Source organism: Festucalex cinctus, chromosome 21, assembly GCF_051991245.1.
Source record: "Festucalex cinctus isolate MCC-2025b chromosome 21, RoL_Fcin_1.0, whole genome shotgun sequence".
Taxonomy (NCBI): domain Eukaryota; kingdom Metazoa; phylum Chordata; class Actinopteri; order Syngnathiformes; family Syngnathidae; genus Festucalex; species Festucalex cinctus.
Window position 1 is genome coordinate 12,970,217 of NC_135431.1, and position 18,963 is coordinate 12,989,179.

Consider the following 18,963-nt stretch of genomic DNA (forward strand, 5'->3'; position numbering starts at 1 on the left):
TAGCATCTTTCCAGTTGAAACCAGATGATGGTTACATCAGTTCAAAACAGACACTTGAACCCAAACTTTACAGGTCATGAACTCAAACTTAACCCTGGAGTGACCCCAGACATAAGTCAAGACTCAAACATTACCCCTGCATGACCCGAGTCATGACAAAAAAGTTCTGGTAAAAACAAACAGTGTGGCATCCTGGGAAGAGCGCTGCGGTAACGCGCTAACATTTCCCCACCACACCAAATATAATAAGTGCCTTTATAGGAATGTCACCTAATTGTGCTTGAATGATGACAACGGCTGTGGCGGGAGTTGGCGAGATCTCAACGAGTGGGCTAGCGCCAATGCAGATTTACGATATGCAACCTCCGCGTTCAGGGGAACTGTGCGCTTAAATCACAACGTCGCGTTTATCTCCCGGGAGAGCCGATCGATGACTTCAACTTCGTTTTTAACCAAATGAGATAACTTGGACAAACTGACAAATGGTCAAGTCGCTGATGCATTGCATAAACTGGCCTCCTACACCTCAACCATGGCTGGCAGAAAGGAGGCTAAGCGACGCTGATTCACGGTCTGCAATCTCTGCCTCTAGCAATGACTCCGACAGTTAACGGTCAGTCCAACTCTAGACCTTGGAGATCTCTGGCCACAGATGGCAGGAGCCAAACGGGTATGGGAGGAGATTAGGTCACAAAAAGAAAAGTGCCAACACAGCTTATGGAGACTTTTGACGGTTATTCAAGAATGCTGAAATACGTCAAAATAATAGGAACGGGTAAAACTCGAAGACCCAATTGCTGGCTAGAGACATAGCCAACAGGAATGAAGCTGGTACGGGGGGAGGTCTTAGTTGCAAAAAGGTGAGTGTCCACCAGTCCCAAGCAGCATTTTGGACCCATCAGAGTCATGGCCGTTGTGACCAGGATTGCTGAAGTGAACCAACAAAAAGTTCAAACTTCCAACACATGAGAACTTCGAGCTCCCTATCGACGTGTCTGACGGGAAATCAACAGGTATGGGATGAGATTAAACTATGCCCAAGGAGGTATGAAATCAACCCAGGGGTACGACCAAAACCATGTCTCAACTTCAGAGTCCTTACGGCTGGCTAAAGCTAGACGGGTCAGACTAAAAATTCAATTCAATTACATTTTACAACCAGTCTGGCGCTACAAATGGTTCTTGTTGAGGGGATGAAATCAGGCCAGATTTTGAGTCAGAAAGAAGAAAGCCGCTCGGAATAGGGCATGCAAGTTATCTTAATGCACACATCATTTGCCTGGTTTATATTGTTATTTAGCTGGTCAAATACTAAGGCTGTGTTAAAAAACAAACAATCGATATCGAATTGATTTTCCTTTTCAAGCCCAATATTTATTTATAGTTGAATGAATCGATGATTTTAATATTTTTTTCCCTTAAATTCTTTAGAAAATAGAATTTTTAAAGATCAATTTGATCTTTTTTCTTGAAATTTACTGTTCACATAAATTTAAAAGTATTTTCTTACATTTATGAAAGACCCGACTGATGGCACTTCAAGACGATTCAGAATCATTTTAATTTATGTTTACCGGTACAATTATTGACTTAGAACTATGAAACTACTTTCATCTCATCCTTGCTTGTCAATGTTCAATGTGCAACGCTTAAGTGATTACTTTCATTAATAAACTAAATTATTTGACCAGTTACTTTGGAATTTTATATTTGTGGATTTGTTATCATGTCCTTGACATTTCAGGGAATTGATGTGGCATAATTAATTGATGTCGGATTGAGTTGAGCAGTCCTTATTGCATATTCAGGATTGCTAAAACAAAAACCACGACTCCTTATGTACTACGGTGTACTACAAGGTTAGCTCGTTAGCCTTACAGTTCTGAGGTTCTTTCAACTCAACTCAACTTTATTTAAGACTTAAGACTTTGACAGAGCTCTTGTATTAGATGTAGATCGTTTGTGTTTTTAATGAGGACGCTGGTGGGCGTACAATAATATTGCCAATGTACATGAGTCACTCGCGTTTTGGAACAACAACATACTGTACGACCACAAAGCCGTAAACACGGCAAATCATTTAAACCGTTCTGCCTTTCTGTTCTCATTTGATTTCACAGAAAAGTCAGACCGTCACTGCCTGAAGGTCATTTGCATAATCAAAGTGTGTGTGTGTGTGGGGGGGGGGGGGGGGGGGGGGTGTTAGGCGGAGAGGCCGAAACTCGGAGGACGAGCCTCGCTCTTGGCAGACAGAGAAAGTGTGAGAAAATGAGGATGGAAGGGAAAAATGGTTTGGCAAGAACCGAGGCGTTGACGGGAGCGGTTCGGATGGCGAGCTCCGAGAGACAGGCGGAGGCCAACCATGACGACGAGCGAGCACGGAAACATTTCCACAGGAAAGTTAACGGCGGCGAAAAACTTGACAGAAGTTTCTTACCTTGGTCGACGCCGAGGCGACCGAGCCCGCCGCCGCGATGCCTCGCTTGACCGCCGCGTCGCCGCCCGATGTCGTTACCACGACGGAGGCCGGCGTGGGGAGCAGTGACGGGATGACGGGGAGGGGAAGGAGCCCCGGGCGGTTGTTGCCGTTGACGACGGCAGAGGCACAGCTATGATTGGCTCCCCCGTTGTGGAGGCCCGACAGGCGGATGTCGCGCCGCTCCCAGGGTGCCCGGTAGTCCCGTTCGAAGCGGTGGTGGTGGCGTGACATCACTTCCTTGTCCTCTCAGAGGGAATAGCAAAGGCAGGCCTAAGGGACACACACAGTGAAAGGTCACAAAGGTCAAAGGGTTCATCTTTCATAGCCAACTCAACTCAACTTTATTTATAAAGCATTTTAAACAAGCATTGCCGTATACAAAGTGCTGCACATGAAACATGGTACAAAATAAGCGCAAACACTGTAAGTATACAAGTGTATACATTTTACATCAATAGATTAATAACTAGAAGTAGTCAAGTGAATGAATGAATAAATAAATAAATTTATAAACAAACAAATTCATATTGTGTGTTACTGTGGCACAAAAACTTTTCTCCTATTACTTGCTCTTAAATATTGTGTAATATTTCCTATTAATTTAGCATTAATTCTCATTTGCATTTTAAAATAGTTTTGTATTTTGTATACAATATTTTTGCAATTTTTGACCATGTTTTTCAAAAGTTTATGGAGTAGAGACTTTTACATCTTTTTTTTTAAATTGATAAATATTTTTTCCCAATAATTGAGTTTTTTTTAATCATATATTTCGTATGTTTTTGTTGAATGGTTGTATGTTTTCATTATTACCTTTTTTAAAAGCCCTATTTATCAAATATTTTCGTATTTTTACATGTCTTAAATTTGTTGTGTAATGTATTTTGCATTTCCGTTGAAATAGTTTGTTCTTCCCTATTACAAGACAAATATTGGTTTTGGATTTTCAGCCACTATTTGTGTATTTTTCCCAATAATTTAGAATTTCTGCAATATGTATTTTTCATTGGCTGTTTTCATTAATATATAATTATTTTGTATTTTTCTTATATTTTGATATTTTCAAATTATTTTTCTGATTTTCTTCCATATTAATTTGTTGTGAAAAATATTGTTCTATATTTTTATATTTTGGGTTTTTTTTATATAACAAAAATACGATCCATACTTTTGTGTTTTAACCATATTTTTGTATTTTTAATTCAACAATTTTGTACAAAATCTTTTATGATTTCTTCTGTAACTTCTTGTATTTTTTTATCTATTTTTTTTAACATATTTCATAATGTTTGCTAATATTTTTCCAATTTCTTGTAATATTAGTCTAATATTTTTTTTGCTAATATTTTTGCAATTTATGTTTAGTAATTTTTATTTTGAGCATAATTGCTCGGTGTAGTTGTGACTTGAGCCACTCACCCCCATGAGCGAAATCCTTTACGCATATCTGCTGAGAAATTGTTATAATACTGATCACTATAATCACGAAGCTCTTTCCCCATCACTGAAAAATGGTGTTAGCAGTGGGCAGAACCACTAAAAAGTGTTGAGACGTCACTCTAATGCTTTTTTTTTTTTTTCCTCCCTTCAATCTCCGGCCGCCGCAGCTCCCCACCCCCCCTTTAATAACCTTGAATTTTCCGAGCGGCTACAGTTGTATTACCTCTAAAAAATATGTGAGGCGTAGAGAGGAACATGGTGCTCGTCCGGCCGAACAATGACGGCGGTTTGCGCCAGCTAATATTCTCCCTTATCTCCACCGCTCCACACCTCAGCCGGGGAAAGAAAAGGGCAACCGGGCAATTCTTCCGTAAAAAAGGTAGAGAACAAATAAAGGGGGAAAAAATAAATAAATTATATATATATATATATATATATATATATATATATATATATATATATATATATATATATATATATATATATAGCGTCACTTTGGAAAAAGACAACTAATCCCACTCCGATTGTGAGGCAAGCAGATGGATTTGAGCTTCCCAATTAGCAAGTCTTAAAATCCCAGCATAACTACGAGATGGCTTTTAAAAGGTCTTTGCACGTGTGTGCGCCTGTGTATACAAACTGGAGGCTCAGAACGGGGCCTAGCGAGGAGGAGGAGGAAGAGGAAGATGAGGAGGGAAGCCAGACACCCGGCACACCTGTGCGCACTGCCAGAATGGATAAAAACTTAAATTCATCACAACCGCTCACGGGAAGCGGTGCCAATCGGCATTCGGCCATTTTGCGTCACATCCAATGAACAACAATGGGAGAAGAAATGGTGACAGTACTACGATACAAGGGATGACAACGCACCGCAAAAGATATTTTAGTCACAGATGTATTGATGCGCTAATTTTGCCAGCCTGAGGAACCTCACTCCATTCTTTTTCCACCAGTCTGTGTTGGAGCTATATACACTGTACATTATTGCAATCGTTCAAATTATTTGCAGGTGTGATGATTTTTAAATGTGCTAACTTTGCTATCCAAGGGAACCTCACTCCATTCTCTTGCCACTACTCTGTAGGCATTATGAAGATCTAAGACATGCTAATTTTGACAGCCAAGGGAACGTCACTCCTTTCTATTCACGTTACATAGCTAGAATGAGTTGCAAGGGCGATGATCTTTTGATGTACTAAATTTGGTGGCCAAGGGAACCTCACTCCATTCACATGCCACCAGTCTGTCTTGCAGTCGTATATACTATTCCAATAGAAGGGCCTTTAAGCAACACAGATTATTGAAATGCTAATTTTGCCAGCTGGGGAAACCTCACTCTATTTGTCTGTGTTGTGTCCATGTACATTGTGAACATTAATTTAAAAAATATATATAAAAAATTGGGATAATGTATCGACGTGCCCACTTGATCAGCCTCGGGGAACCTCACTCCATTTTCTCAGAGAAGTTGGATGAATTGCAAGGGTGATGATCTTTTGGCCCGCTAACGAGTTAGAATGAGATTCAGGCATGTGATTTACTCAAGTGCTAAATTTGCCAACTGGGGGAACCTCTTTCTATTTACTTACTTTGTTGCAGCTATATACACAATCTGGATACAGTCTATTAAAAAGTAGTGCAGATGGACGCAGATGTACCTAAGCGCTAACTTTTCCAGCCTCGGGGAGCCTGACTCCATTTACTTGTTTGTGTTGTGGTACGTAGACAATATAAATATTTAAAATCAGCCGTGAGGTCGCAGATGTATCAAAGCATTATTTTTCCCAACATGGGAACCTCACTCCATTCTCAGCAATTAATGTTTGTTTATAAAGAGCATAATTACACTGAGTAAACGTTTTGTTGTTGTTGTTTACTTCCTGCCAGACGACGAGCTCGCCGGCGCGTGTAGGTGTGCAATCAGTGACGGGAGGTGATTAGCAGATTTTTGTTTTGTTTTAATTATTATTATGAATAAATAAATCCTCCCTTTTTAAGAACAGCAACCGCCTGGCGACAAATCGGGCGCACGCCAAATCGAAACCACGCGGGAATACGCGTGAAGAAGGAAGGAAAGTGACAGATGGATGTTACCAGCCAGCAAATAAGCTAATGTGTGCGTGAGCTCGAAAATGGATGGCGGCATACGTGTGTGTGTGCGTGTCAAATGTGCAATGTTTGCTTTTTGCCGCCACATTCTGAATCTGCCTGCTACCGATACTCCCAAAGAGCACAGGCTCCATTTCCAATATGTGGTCGTATTTACTTCTATTGACCTGGTGGCAGCCCTGCTTCGCGCATGCACACGCACACACACACACACACACACACACACACACACACACACTCGCTGCACTAATGATCAATTCATCCATCAGGCGAGCGTGCGCGCTACAAATGAGCCTCGCCGAAAGTGGATCTGCTGTAAGTTCTACAAGAACAAGATATTGCTGTAAATGAGCAGCCCCCGCGAGACGCGCGCACACACACATACACACGCACGCACCCCAATCAGATATGCACTCGCATACAACACTAATCCCGAATGCAAAGAAACAAAAACACACACGTACACTACTACACACACAAAACAGTGAATATGCTGACAGATCCTCCAGGACAACACAATGTTCATCCTGACATTTAAATAGAGCAGCGGTGCAGGAGTAGAAACGTCAAAAGCATCACACGCATGCGCGCCAACGCGCACAGGCAATAAAAAGGGCAAACATGCCCTGCAACAGGAACCATTTTGGATGTTACTCTTCTGATTGGCTTTGCTAACTAAAAAGAAATGCAGGACTTTCTCAAAAAGCTAACATTTTCAGAGAGAAGGATGCGAATGAGATGGCAGCAAACCCAGGAAAAGGATAAAGTCTCAACGTCAACTTAAAACATTCAAGGCGGGGTCTTCCGTTTTCACTCAGGAAAATGCACTATATAAATACAGGATGTATACCCATGAACTCCTTCTCAATCTCTGGGCTTCTGTTAATGTGTGGTGGTGATTTTTTTCCTTTTGTTTACCCCTCCAGCCAATCGGAGAGCGGGGGGGCGTGTCACTCACTGTCGGCATACGGGGCCGGGCGAATTTGTCGGCTACATAACGTCACTCCCGCCGTCAAATTTGCCCCGCCCCGTCCACAGACTGAATGACACGCCCCCTCCGCTCCGCGATTGGCTGGAGGTTTATACAACTGTCTGTCCACAGAGACGTCCCGCTGTTGACAAAACACAAAATGGCAAAATACAGGCTAGGGGGGGTGGGGATTTAGGAAAATCACCACCATACATTAACAAAAGCCCAGAGGTGTAGATTGAGAAGGAGTTCATGGGTATACATCCAGTATTTATATAGTGCATTTTCCTGAGTGAAAACGTAAGGCCCCGCCTTTAAATTTACCACATTTATGAACAAATTTATGATAATTTAAATGGACGGATTTCGGATTGCCTCTTGACAAGAGTAGTAAAAAAACGTCACTTCCTGCAAATGCAGTAACAGGAACAAGCTATATTTCGACAGCCATATTTCTAATTGTTTATGTCGACCAAGCAGCGTAAGAATGAGACTTCCTGGCTTTTCCAAAAACAAAGTAAAGGAGAAAGGCTAATTGATTTTTCAGAAGAAGTACACGACTTTGGAAGTGGAAGAAGGAAGGGACAGCAGGAACAGGAACAGACCAAGTTAGCCACAATGTCAATTTAAAGAAGATAAAATTTCTACAATATTTCCAAACACTATAGTATATTACAACTTTATCGTAATAATAAAGTTAAAATACCTCTAACTATAGCTAGCTACTTTTAAAATGTTACTGCTAATTGCTTTTTGGACCACTCAAGGATACAGTGGAGCTCCTAATTTCAGCTCAAAACGTACATTTTCCAAGACTGTCCATATGTTGTTTACTGAAATAACATGACAGCTGCTATATCAGTTTTTGATGCGTTATTGAGATACGTAGTGTTGTATGCAATATATTACAATATTTGTTTATTTTTAATCACTGTTATATGAAGACGTGAAGCGTTTGGTCAGAAGTTTAGCCAATTGAGTAAATTAAGAGCTGAAGCTCAGTGTGGTTTAGGGAGTCCATCTTTTGAGGGATAAGCAAGCGTAAGAAGAGCGCCGCGTACCTGCCACACCGTTTTTTGGGGATTGATTCTTCGCATTAGTCACCGCAATTAATCCTGGCGCTTTGAGGAGAATTAGTACTTCAACTACAATTGCTACACCTCATTAGTGCTCCTGAAAGAAGCAGGCAGGCAGTAGTGGGCCCTGTAATAAATATAGGACATCTAGAAAAAAAAAAAAAAAAAAAAAAAAAAAAAAAGATAAAAAAAAAAAAAAAAAGCCTGCAGGCCAAGCTGCTGTTTTGCAGCCCAAATAGCTTCTGCTTGGGTGATTAATAGCGACACAGAGGATGGCTCGGCTTAAATAGCGCCAGTTTAACGGGACAACTGGGAGGCGTTTGACTCACAAACACATGTGAACTGCCAGGTAATCGGCAGAGAGGGTGGCTAATGCTACGCTAAAGCCCATAATAACACTGAAGATCACCGGTCCAAGTTCATAATAGCTAGCACCTGCCGCTAAGCCGTGCTGGCTGATTTGCGGCGTTAGCAACATTGCTTCTATGTGGCTAGCTATTGAAGGCATAGATAGGATGAAGGTCATTAAAATGCTCACAGCACCCTTGGAAAACCTAATGCCAATGTAACCAACAGATTTGACCCTTGACTTTGGTTTAGCATGTAAACATTCAGTATCCATGCTCAGTATTTGCTGCCATGTTATATTTTCAATGTGTAAATGAGTATAATGTGCACTTCTTCTGTAGCCTGCCTAACCCTAAAATTAAAAACCTAACTGAAAATCATCCTCTCTAACCCCCTAACAGTAAATCATTAGTCTAAAACCCGAATCCTAATCCCGCAAAACAATCTCCAAGCTTGAATTTTATTCCTAAAATTTACACCTAAACCCTAAAATCTAACCCAAAACCCTGACATTCATAACAAAATTTGAACACTAAACCTAATCCAAAAAAACCCCAACAAAAACTAACCCTAAAGCCTCACACCTAATAGTAACCTATAAAATCTAACCTGAACCCTACATAGAAACCGCAAAGTTACTCTTTAAAAACCCAATCATAACCTGAAATCCTAACAAATAGCCCTGAATTTGTTTCCTAAAACTTAGCCCTAAACCTGAAGGGCACTTGGCAAATTGTAGCCTGCTATATTGTCCAGATAATTATTTAAGTTAGCAACAAACATCACTATTGCTCCATTTTCTGTTTATTAGTGCTGCTTTTCTTCACTACCCTTCTTTCTTGTTTACGTTCTTGCGATCAATAAGCCTGGTGTGTTGTGATAAATTTGAGCACAGTTGGGGTTGTAGGTGGGAATTCAAACCGAAATGGGCAGACACAGAAATTGCCAACAAAGACATCAACTTATTCAGGCCAAGACCAAGTTGCGGGCTGACCCTTTCGTTCATTTTAATTGGGGCCAGTCGAAGCAAACTGCGTATCTGAAAGCAATCATTGAGAGATTGACTCTATGTAAGTAAGCGCTGATTAAACCGTTCACAAAGTAAATTTGGTTCAGGGGAAGATAAATGAAAAGCATCAACGTTCCATCATGTTTAAAAATGTCGTCTCTATCCATAAGTGAGGAGTCTAGTCAAGACCAGTCCATTTGGCCCAGTCCTGCCCCCTCCGCTTGGAATCCCCGAATGTAATATAACATGTTGATGTCCTACGACCGCAACCTTTCATAAAGTGCGCACATGGAGTTGTTGTAGGGTAGGTGACATTCTCTCAATCACTCAAAATTCTGTCACTTTGGCCTTGAAAGATGCAAAAATCCCAGGAGAGGCTCTCGCTTTCGCCACTTATCTCACATCGAGCTGCGCTACTTCCCCTAAAAGCCCTTCTTTGTCTACGTTTTACATCGGTATGAACACACGGCCTTTCAGATACGCGTGGTGAGCGCCTGGAGAGGCTGGAGTGGCATTCAGGAGATTAATGACCCGGCACACGGTCGGGCCGAGGCGGGGAAGGAACAAACTGGGGCCGCTCAAATGACCAAAAAGGAGTATTGATCAGGAGACTGTGGACATGAAACTACTACACGTTGCTATTTCCTTTGTTTGTGGGGAATGTTGAGGAACTCAAATGCGAGGCACAAAACCTGTAATAACTCAAGTGTCAAAGGTACTTACGCTCTGTTCTTAAATAGAAGTAGAGATAATTGCATATCTACTTCTTACCACTGTAAAAGAACAGCCATTTTGCACCAAGCAGCTGTATTACTCAGCACACGAGAGCTCATTTCCGACAATTGTCTGACATCTTAACGAGGCGATGATTGATCCCTTCATCACAAAATGACCAGCGGATTAGCCGATAATTAAAATCTCTCATTAGCAGCAGCCTCCGACGCTAATTTGTCATTCGTTACAAATGACTTAGCAGCCTGATGCCTGGCAAAAGGACGTGATCCACCCCTAAAATTTAATCATAACCCTAAAACCGAAAACAAACACTGAAACCGGACACTAACCGCTAAAGCCTCGAACCTAACCCTAATACTGAGAAGCTACAAATTGAGTTATGCAAAACTTTATCACTGCGGGGCAATTAAGGGAGCAGAGTGTGGCACGCTTATTGACTCAAGTTTACCACATAACTAACCAAATAAACAAATAAATGAAAAGTGGCATAAAATGTGGAGCACTAGAAGTCAGAATTCTTCGATTTTAGGAAGAGAACAGCCTGGGAGACAAAGTGGATCTCACTCTCACTAACCCAAAACGAACCCTATCATCTAACCCTAAAACCCTGACCGAACCTTAGATAGGGCAATGCAAGTTTATTTGTGTAGCAACACCTCAGCGACAAGACAATATAAGGGTTTCAAACTAGACTGGAAAACAACGCTAAAGGGAAAAAGAAAAATACAAACATTTGAAAAGAAAAATATAAAAACTGGCAAAAACCGCAGTAAAACCCAGTAGAGATAAAAACAAAGAAACACGAGCAAAAGTTACAGTGAAAATAGTCACTTTAAAAAATGATACAGTGCTTTAGTCAAAGGCAGCAGTGAACAACAGGTGTGTCTTCTACCATGATTGAGCAGAGTTGATACTCTCAGTAGACCTGATGTTTTCTGGGCGTCTGTTCCAGATTAATGGAGCATAGAAACTAAACGCTGAGTCTTCATGTTTGGCTTTGAGATTGGGCACACCGTGTAGACCTGCACCAGATGACTTACTGAATGGTTCTCAATGGACTAGAAGATGTCTGATGTTGGGTATATTCAGACTCCTGGAAATAAGCAGGTCCAAAGTGTGACTTTCAATGGCCTTGCTGCACAGTTCGACTACTTCCTGAACTCAATACGACACCTTTGTTTACCGTCTTTCATGAGTGGACAAACTGATTAATGCGGATGTGTCTTCAGGATCTGACATTATATGACAATGGTATTTATGTCCAACCTTTCTAAACACTTCCTTGGCCTCAACAAGCAAACCAGACATTAATACCAACCGTGCTCGAGCATGGTACAGACTGTCAAGTAAAAGTGTGATTGTCTTTAAACCCACCAGTAGTCCGATTGTTTGAGTGAACAAAGCTGAGCCACAGTTGATGGGATTAATTAACAGGGATTAACTTTCTCTACCTTCTTTCTTTCACACACTTGTTTAACTTCCTCCTACCGTTCCAATAAGACATCAATTCCCCTGTCCAACTAAAGGCTCTGGATTAAGCTACGTGTCCGTCTGCATGGTTGCGTTAACCTGTCAATCAATAGGCACCTTTTTCGGATTAAAAAGTAATTAATGTATTTATGTTTTTTTCTAAAATAATGGTATAACCTTACTCTAATCATAAAACGTAAACCCTCATAGAGAACCTTAAAGGTGTTGATACACCAATCCGATGTTAGGAATCGGACAGCATTGGGCCGACGGCATGCGCCATCTGATCAATGTATAAATTACTGTCATAAAGTCGGATCGAGTTGGAATACGTTGGGGGGGGGGGGCGTTTCCAGCAAATGCGACATGTTGATTCGGCGTTGGGTGTCGGGGCATTTGATCACTGTGATTGACTGTTAGCTAGCGAATCTGCGCACCGGGCAAGAAAAGGAAGTGACAAACGCGGATAAACAGTACTGATGGAACGCCTAGACCATTTTTTTTTTCCGCTCATTTTGTGCATCGTCACTCTGCTGTACCTTCCGCATTTGAACGTACAATGTCTGACCGGCATTGTATGATACTACCGTTGAAAAGGTTTTGCGACACAGGTATGAAAGTCAAACTATGGCATGACATGGGGACACGACTGGGTATAGAAGGTAGGATTTACTTTTATATACACGATACTGTGCAAAAAGCCGGAGGGTTTCATTCACGTGGGAAGACATTGTGAGAGAAAAAGTAACTGGCATGCATTGTTTACCTTTTTATATCCCGCCCCTGTAAAGAGGTTTCTCGCGCGTGCGGTGAAGGTACGTAATAGTTAGGGTCGGTGCGGTATATATTTACGCCATTTTTCTACGCTGGGCCGACGCCACAGGGGGTAGGTGTCGGTCACATTTGGCCGACGTTGGATTGGTGTATCGAGGCCTTGTAACATCCCAAATCAAACATCGACCTTCAACCATAAACCCTATCCACGATACAGTGACCTGTAAACTAACCATGAACCCTGAAACCCAGAACACTAAAACCCAACTACCCCCTACCTCTAAAATCTAACCCCAATTTCGAACCCTAAAACCTAACCCCAACCCAAACCCAAAACTTAATACAAACCCTTCCCCTTGTTCTTCTTTGTCCCCTCCACTAACAAAGCGAATCAGCCACGCGAAGAAGAAGAAAGGGAGCGGCGAACACTGCTGGACGACATCAGAGAGGCGGCGTGAGATAAAGTATAAGAAGAAGATGAGGAAGAGGAGGCCAAATGAGAAGCGAGCGCGGCGAGATGGAGGAGTGGTGGGCAAAAAAAAAAAAAAAACACACATGTTCTTTCATCAACACAAGCCCGCGCTAAATCACTTTCCTGGCAAGAACAGAGCGGCTGCTATCTCGCCTTTTTAATATGTTGCCGGAGTGACAGTGCGTGATACAAGACGTAGACCAGGAGGTGGGGAGATGGAGGTGGGAGAGGGGGTCGGAAGCATCATGTGGACAGGGGGGCTGTGTGTTAAGGCTTGGAATCATAGAATATAGTATTTCTTTTACAGTCATTTATATTTAATTGGTTCAGTGACCAAGTTTCCTTATAACGAGGAGGGCCTGGCCAATATGGATTTTTTGAGGCAGATTCCTGTATTTGCCAAAATAAAGTTACAATAACCAATTAAACTGCCAATTAATTAAAAAAAAAATAATGAATTAAAACTAAAAAATCAATTTTGGTACCTTATTGTTTCCAACAATAAAGATGTGAATTAACAGACAGAACATTTGACTGCTAACAATCAATATCGTTTTTAGATTAGCAATATTTTTGCAAATTCTCGTTAATAATCTGTCTAGTATATAGTACACGGCTCAAATGTAGTCGGCATTGGACAAAATCACCAGGACAAGTTGCTCTTTGAAAGACCCCTGAAAATGACTCCAAATTGCTGCTTCAAACCAAAATGGCAGACTTCCTGTGTATTTTCAAGCATGTCTTCAAGAGACTTTTTTCACTCATGATTGACATGCCAACTAAATTTTATGTTGCTAAGTGAAACTGGTTTCAGGGGCTGAATTTTCCAAATATTCTGGGAGTGCACAAAAGGCCCTCTTGAATTTGTTTATTACTGTGGAGCCTTGAGATACACATTTAATTTGCTCGAGACACTTAAAATCATCTTTCCCCATTGAAATATATGAAAATACCATTATTTCGTTACAGCCTCCCGCACACCTGTTGTTTCGAAAACCACAACTTTCGATGCTAACTGTTAGCATGTCAATAACATTTTGCAATGTTTGTTAGCATTAAGCTAGGTAGCTAAAGCAAAGCTATGTCATTCGTTTTTGTCAACAACGCTTTATTTTAGTTTAGTTTTTAGTAATTTTAGTATTACTTTTAGCTTTTCTATCTAAGGTATATTTGGCAAGTTCAAGATTGTTTCTTTAAAAAAAAAAAAAAGGTCAAAGTAAGTATTGTGTAAAAAGTAAACTACATGAATCATCACGATAGGCGACAGTGTCCTTGCATGTACACACAAATACACGCGTACGCACACGCCGGCTGCCTTATCTTATGTCCTCTCTCATGGACTCTTAATGCATCACAACCAGCTCCTCTTCGGCCGCCGAGTGCCTGCTATGATATGAAAAAAAAAGAAAAGAAAAATATATTACAGTACATCTGTACAAACTGGGTGATGTGCTCCTGAGCAGGTCACATTGATTTAGAGGATATTGAAGTGTTTTCGGGGGGGGGACACTTTCTCCTCCAGAATGTGCACCGCCGTCATCCAACCGAGCAGATTAGTCCCGACCCAGCAGCTTGACCTTCACTTAACTACGCGCCCATCACGCAGTACCTCGTGTTTTATTGACTTGATTCCATCTCGGGGTCTTCAAACTGGACAGCAAATGTTGTTACCGAGAGCGTCTCCTCCATTGACCACCCCACACACACACGCACACCACCATTCGGCACCCCTTTCAAAGTGGCGCTAAATAAGTAATGGGCCGTCTCATCGGCTTTGGCTAGCCACTAACCGGATGGGTTACAATAAAGGGAGATTAATGGATGCAGGGATGGAGATAAACGGACGAGTGGCCTGTGACGACGGCTAAGTGACTTATAGTATGCGCCGCGCGCCACTTCGCCGACCGCACCGCATCCATTTGTGTGTCCCCGGAGCAGTGGCGTGCGTGAAAAATGACACGTCGGGAAATCAAAGCTTGTTGGCATGGAGAAAGTGACCTCCATTCGTTGGAGAGGGTTTTTTTTGTTTGTTTGTTTACGCAAGGGGTTACCAAACCTTTGGGTCACAGACCAGTTCGAGGTCTTGGGCAGGGACAGGATTTTTTTTTTAGGGTTGGGAAAGCACCATTACCAAGGACAATACAAGAGCAATTTCAGCCATTTTTGTATGCCGCTAATTTGTTTTGATTCCGTTTGTTAAAAGGTCTGAGCCGACTCCACGATAACAAGCTAACAGCTTGATCCCTCCTGCACCAAACTTTACAAGTGGGCACAATGCAGTCAAGCGAGCCCACTTGGCAGAGCGCTTAATGATGTGGCTGCGGTTCTTAAACACTTCCATTTATTGCTACAACACCACTTGGAGTTGATCTCGGAATGTTTACGACGGAAGAAACTCGCAACAATGGCATCCAGTTACAATGTCACGGTGAAGACCAGAGAGCTCTTTAGGACATGGTTGGTTTTCCACACATCCAATTGCGATTTCATTGATCCCAGTCCAGACTAAGGACACCCTGTGCCACCGAAACAATTTTGTCCATGTGTGTGTTGTAGTTGGAGTCAATTTCTTCCACTTGCGAATCTCATTATTCCTTATCATTCGCACACAAAAGCTAAGACTTGCAATTTGCTTTCTTGTCAGAAAAACAAAACAAAAACAAAAACGCTTATTCAGATTAAGTGTGACGGTCGCATGCAATTAATGTAAACGCAGCATTCCGCAACGGACCAGTTGTCTCATCTCGTGCTTTGCACCCGCCGTTCTCACATCCTCGCCAGCAGCGCGGGCGGCGGACCGAAGGACGCCGGCAACTCCGCGCTGATCAATTTGCTCAATTTAAGCTTAATTAGCCGCCCACGAACGGCGAAGCCAATCCATCTGCCTCGGTCCGGTTCTAATCATCTTGACGCTTTGCCGCCATTCTGTCGCCCTCAAAATGACAGCAAGGTTATCTTGTGACGTGCAAAGTGTCCGACGCCTCTTCCCCGTAAGCCGGCTTTTTAACAAGCGCTCATTTACGAGAAGCCGGCACCGCGGGCGCAATCAACAATGCCCCCGTGTCGTGCGTAAAGACGGGGTAAAAATCCAACTGGGTCCACTAAGGAAGCAGTTTGGGGATTGGCTATAAAAAGAAGCTCCCGGAGTTGCTACACTGGAGCTTTCTAACCACGCAAGATAATGAATGTCTCGGCGGGAAACGTGTTCATAAATAAAACAAGCCGCGGTACAGCCGCATGGCATTTACTGGGCTTTTTCCTGCAGAATGGTAAATCAATGCTAATGGCGCACACACACAGACACACACACACACACACACACACACACACACACACTGAATAAATAGGCATCGCTTGGTGGCACTTTGACCTGTGGTCAGGGGAGACATGACCACGCATGAAGAGAAGCAAATTTGGAGGATCTGTGGTTAAAATCCCGACAAAATGCAGCGATTGATATTCCATACGAGACGCTAACATGGACAATTTTTGAGCCCCTTCCGGAGTGATCTGATTAGAACATCAGTCTAAGTTTTAGTCTAATTTTGTTGGTCATTGTAGATCAAAACCGTACTGAAGGAACACTACTAATTGAGTCCACTAGCAACAATAAAAGGGCCCAGAAGTTGGTTGGTTCCCTCAAGGTCTAGGGAACGTTTGTTAGGTTTCTGTATAACCAAGAGGTACCGTTCTCTACATGTTCACTTCTGGTTTCTATTCCAGCTAACCTTTGGATAACTGCCGTTTTCTGAACAGTTGGTGGTATTAGGTTCAGCATCGTCTCTTTCATGGTGATTCCTTCCAATTGGGAGTTTGTTAAAGCACTATACAGTACTTAGAATTTGCTCGGAATGGCTACTTCAAAAGTAAAAAAACCTGACTTCCAGTTTAACTTCAAACATAGGCGGGACTCCTTGTCCACCCATTTTTGTGTCAACTGGTTAAACTGGTATCCGAGGCCAAGTTTCATGGTGAATTCTGAGAATCCCAATTGGGGTCCATTTGGGCAAACTCCCAAGTCAGAGTTCGCCAAAGTACCTGGTGTCCATGCAAAATGGATGCTTCAAACCAAGATGGCGACCTTCCTGTTCAACATCAACATGGGTCCTTGAGACTTTTTCATGAGCTACTGAGCGAGTTTTGGGGTTTCATGTTGGGAACTCCTAAATCCATCAAACTAAAGATTGGTGAGATTTCTAGTAAGACAGGATAAAGACAAGAACGCACCACCTGTGCTTGAGCTCAAATAAAAATCTACTGAAATGGAAAAACGGCGATAGAGGGCATGTTGTCAGGAAAGAACACTCCTCGATCGGATTTACGGATCACGTACGAATGCGCCCAGAACTGACATGAACTGACATGTGACTTCTGTCGCAGCACAGAGGAAATGAATGACCTGCGTGTGTCGCAGAAAAAGTAGAAAGTAGGAGGAAGAACATTCCCTGTCCAAAACGGACATCAGGGCTAGCGGGGATAAGCGTCATATCATTGGCCAACCGGGAAATCGTCGGACGGACATCAGTTAAGAGTTCTCGTGACCTTTTAACCAAGAGAAATACTTCTAAAGATGACATTTAATGCTCGTATCTGTCCAAATCAGTCCTGGCTTGACAGGGGACTCGTTTTTAAAAGATTTAAGAATTGTGATATCTCTAAGCAAAATGTTGGTAACAAAATGTTCCTATCAATCCAATTTCTGACCTTAGCTACTAGTACGTGCTTGTCACACAACACCCTCAATCATTTGGGATGGATAGCGAGCAACATTCGTAAGGCACATTCATCGACAAACTGTCACTGAAAGTCTGATAGTTGATCGCCATGCAGTCAGATAGGTTGCTGCATTGAAAATCAATTGAGCTCTTGAACAGTTAAAGGACAAAAATCTATTTGACCTCAAATGAACAGATAGTGAGGAATATTGATACAAGTATAGATGTCACAACACTGCTGACTATTAGAGGGGTATTATGAGGCGGCAGTTTCTTGCCTGTAAGAAAAAAAGTTCAAAAATCCCAGAGCCCTATACTAACATCAGCGATACTTGAAGTGCTATAAAGGAGAAAGGAAGCCAACTTCGCAAAATGTCTCTGACAAGAGGACGCCTCGTCTCTTCATTAATGCACGGAGGCGAAAAGTGGGGGGGAAGGTCATGCTGTCCCTTTCGCTCTTCCTGGTGTGTCCATGGCACACACACAAAAAAAAATTCACACCGACATCTGAGTTAAGAGCTCGTCAAGAGTGAGGTAATGAGGCTACTTGGAGACGGCGTCAGCCTTCAAGGTTAATGGAACACCTGCCAGTGAAGAGAAGAAAAAGATAACCCAGGAAGGTTTTGTGTGTCTTATGTTTTTTCCACGTAGCCTCGAGACGTCACTCAACAAAGTGACGGTGGAGGCGATGAAAGCCTCTTCAACGACATGAGTCACAACCCGAAGGTGAGGCGCAATCAAAGGGGCTCGCGGTTCAATTCGGATCGACTGTTCAGGAGGAACGATCCGGGTGGCGGATCGCTTTTTGTTCCGTTAATCAAGCCCTTTACCCGATAGACAAATATTGAGACGGGGATCAAACAAGCCGGCGGCGACGGCTTCCTGCTTCCTCTCGCCGGCTCAGAGAAAGCGGACCGCTTGAAATTATGCAAATGGGCGTCAGGCTAACCAACGAGAAGGATGGCAAATTAGCAGGCTGTTTAGTCTCGCAAATGGCGCTAATGCAGATGAAGGGCTGCTGCCGTCTAATTTCATTATCTGGATGGAAAACGGGAGGTGGCAAAGAAGAAACAGAACAAGATCAAGATATACAAGGACAAGATTTACACTTTATTTACAGAAGAAAATTAACAAAAATACATTGCTGCATTAGCAAGACAAAAAATAGCCCTAGCTCTTTTTGTATTAAAAAAACAACAACTCAACCTTGCCTTCATGCTAGATTTCCATAAGCCACAGGGTTCAACTTAAGGCCAGGGCGCAAAACCTGGCAATTCCTGTCTTTGCTTAATATAAATAGCCAACTTGGCTTTACCAATTAAAAATGTAAGAGCTGGCAATTTGGCCTGTACAAAAAGACATG

The 18,963-nt window shown here is 42.3% G+C and overlaps 1 protein-coding gene across 1 annotated transcript in view; it reads right to left on the bottom strand.

The window, feature by feature from the left end:
• klhl29 (kelch like family member 29) overlaps positions 1-18,963 on the bottom strand; it is a 240,283-nt gene that overhangs the window by 165,427 nt on the left and 55,893 nt on the right. The window contains exon 3 of the mRNA XM_077509773.1: positions 2,438-2,749. Coding sequence (XP_077365899.1) covers positions 2,438-2,710 — 273 coding nt within the window. The 5' untranslated portion in view covers positions 2,711-2,749. The remainder of the gene's footprint in view (positions 1-2,437; positions 2,750-18,963) is intronic.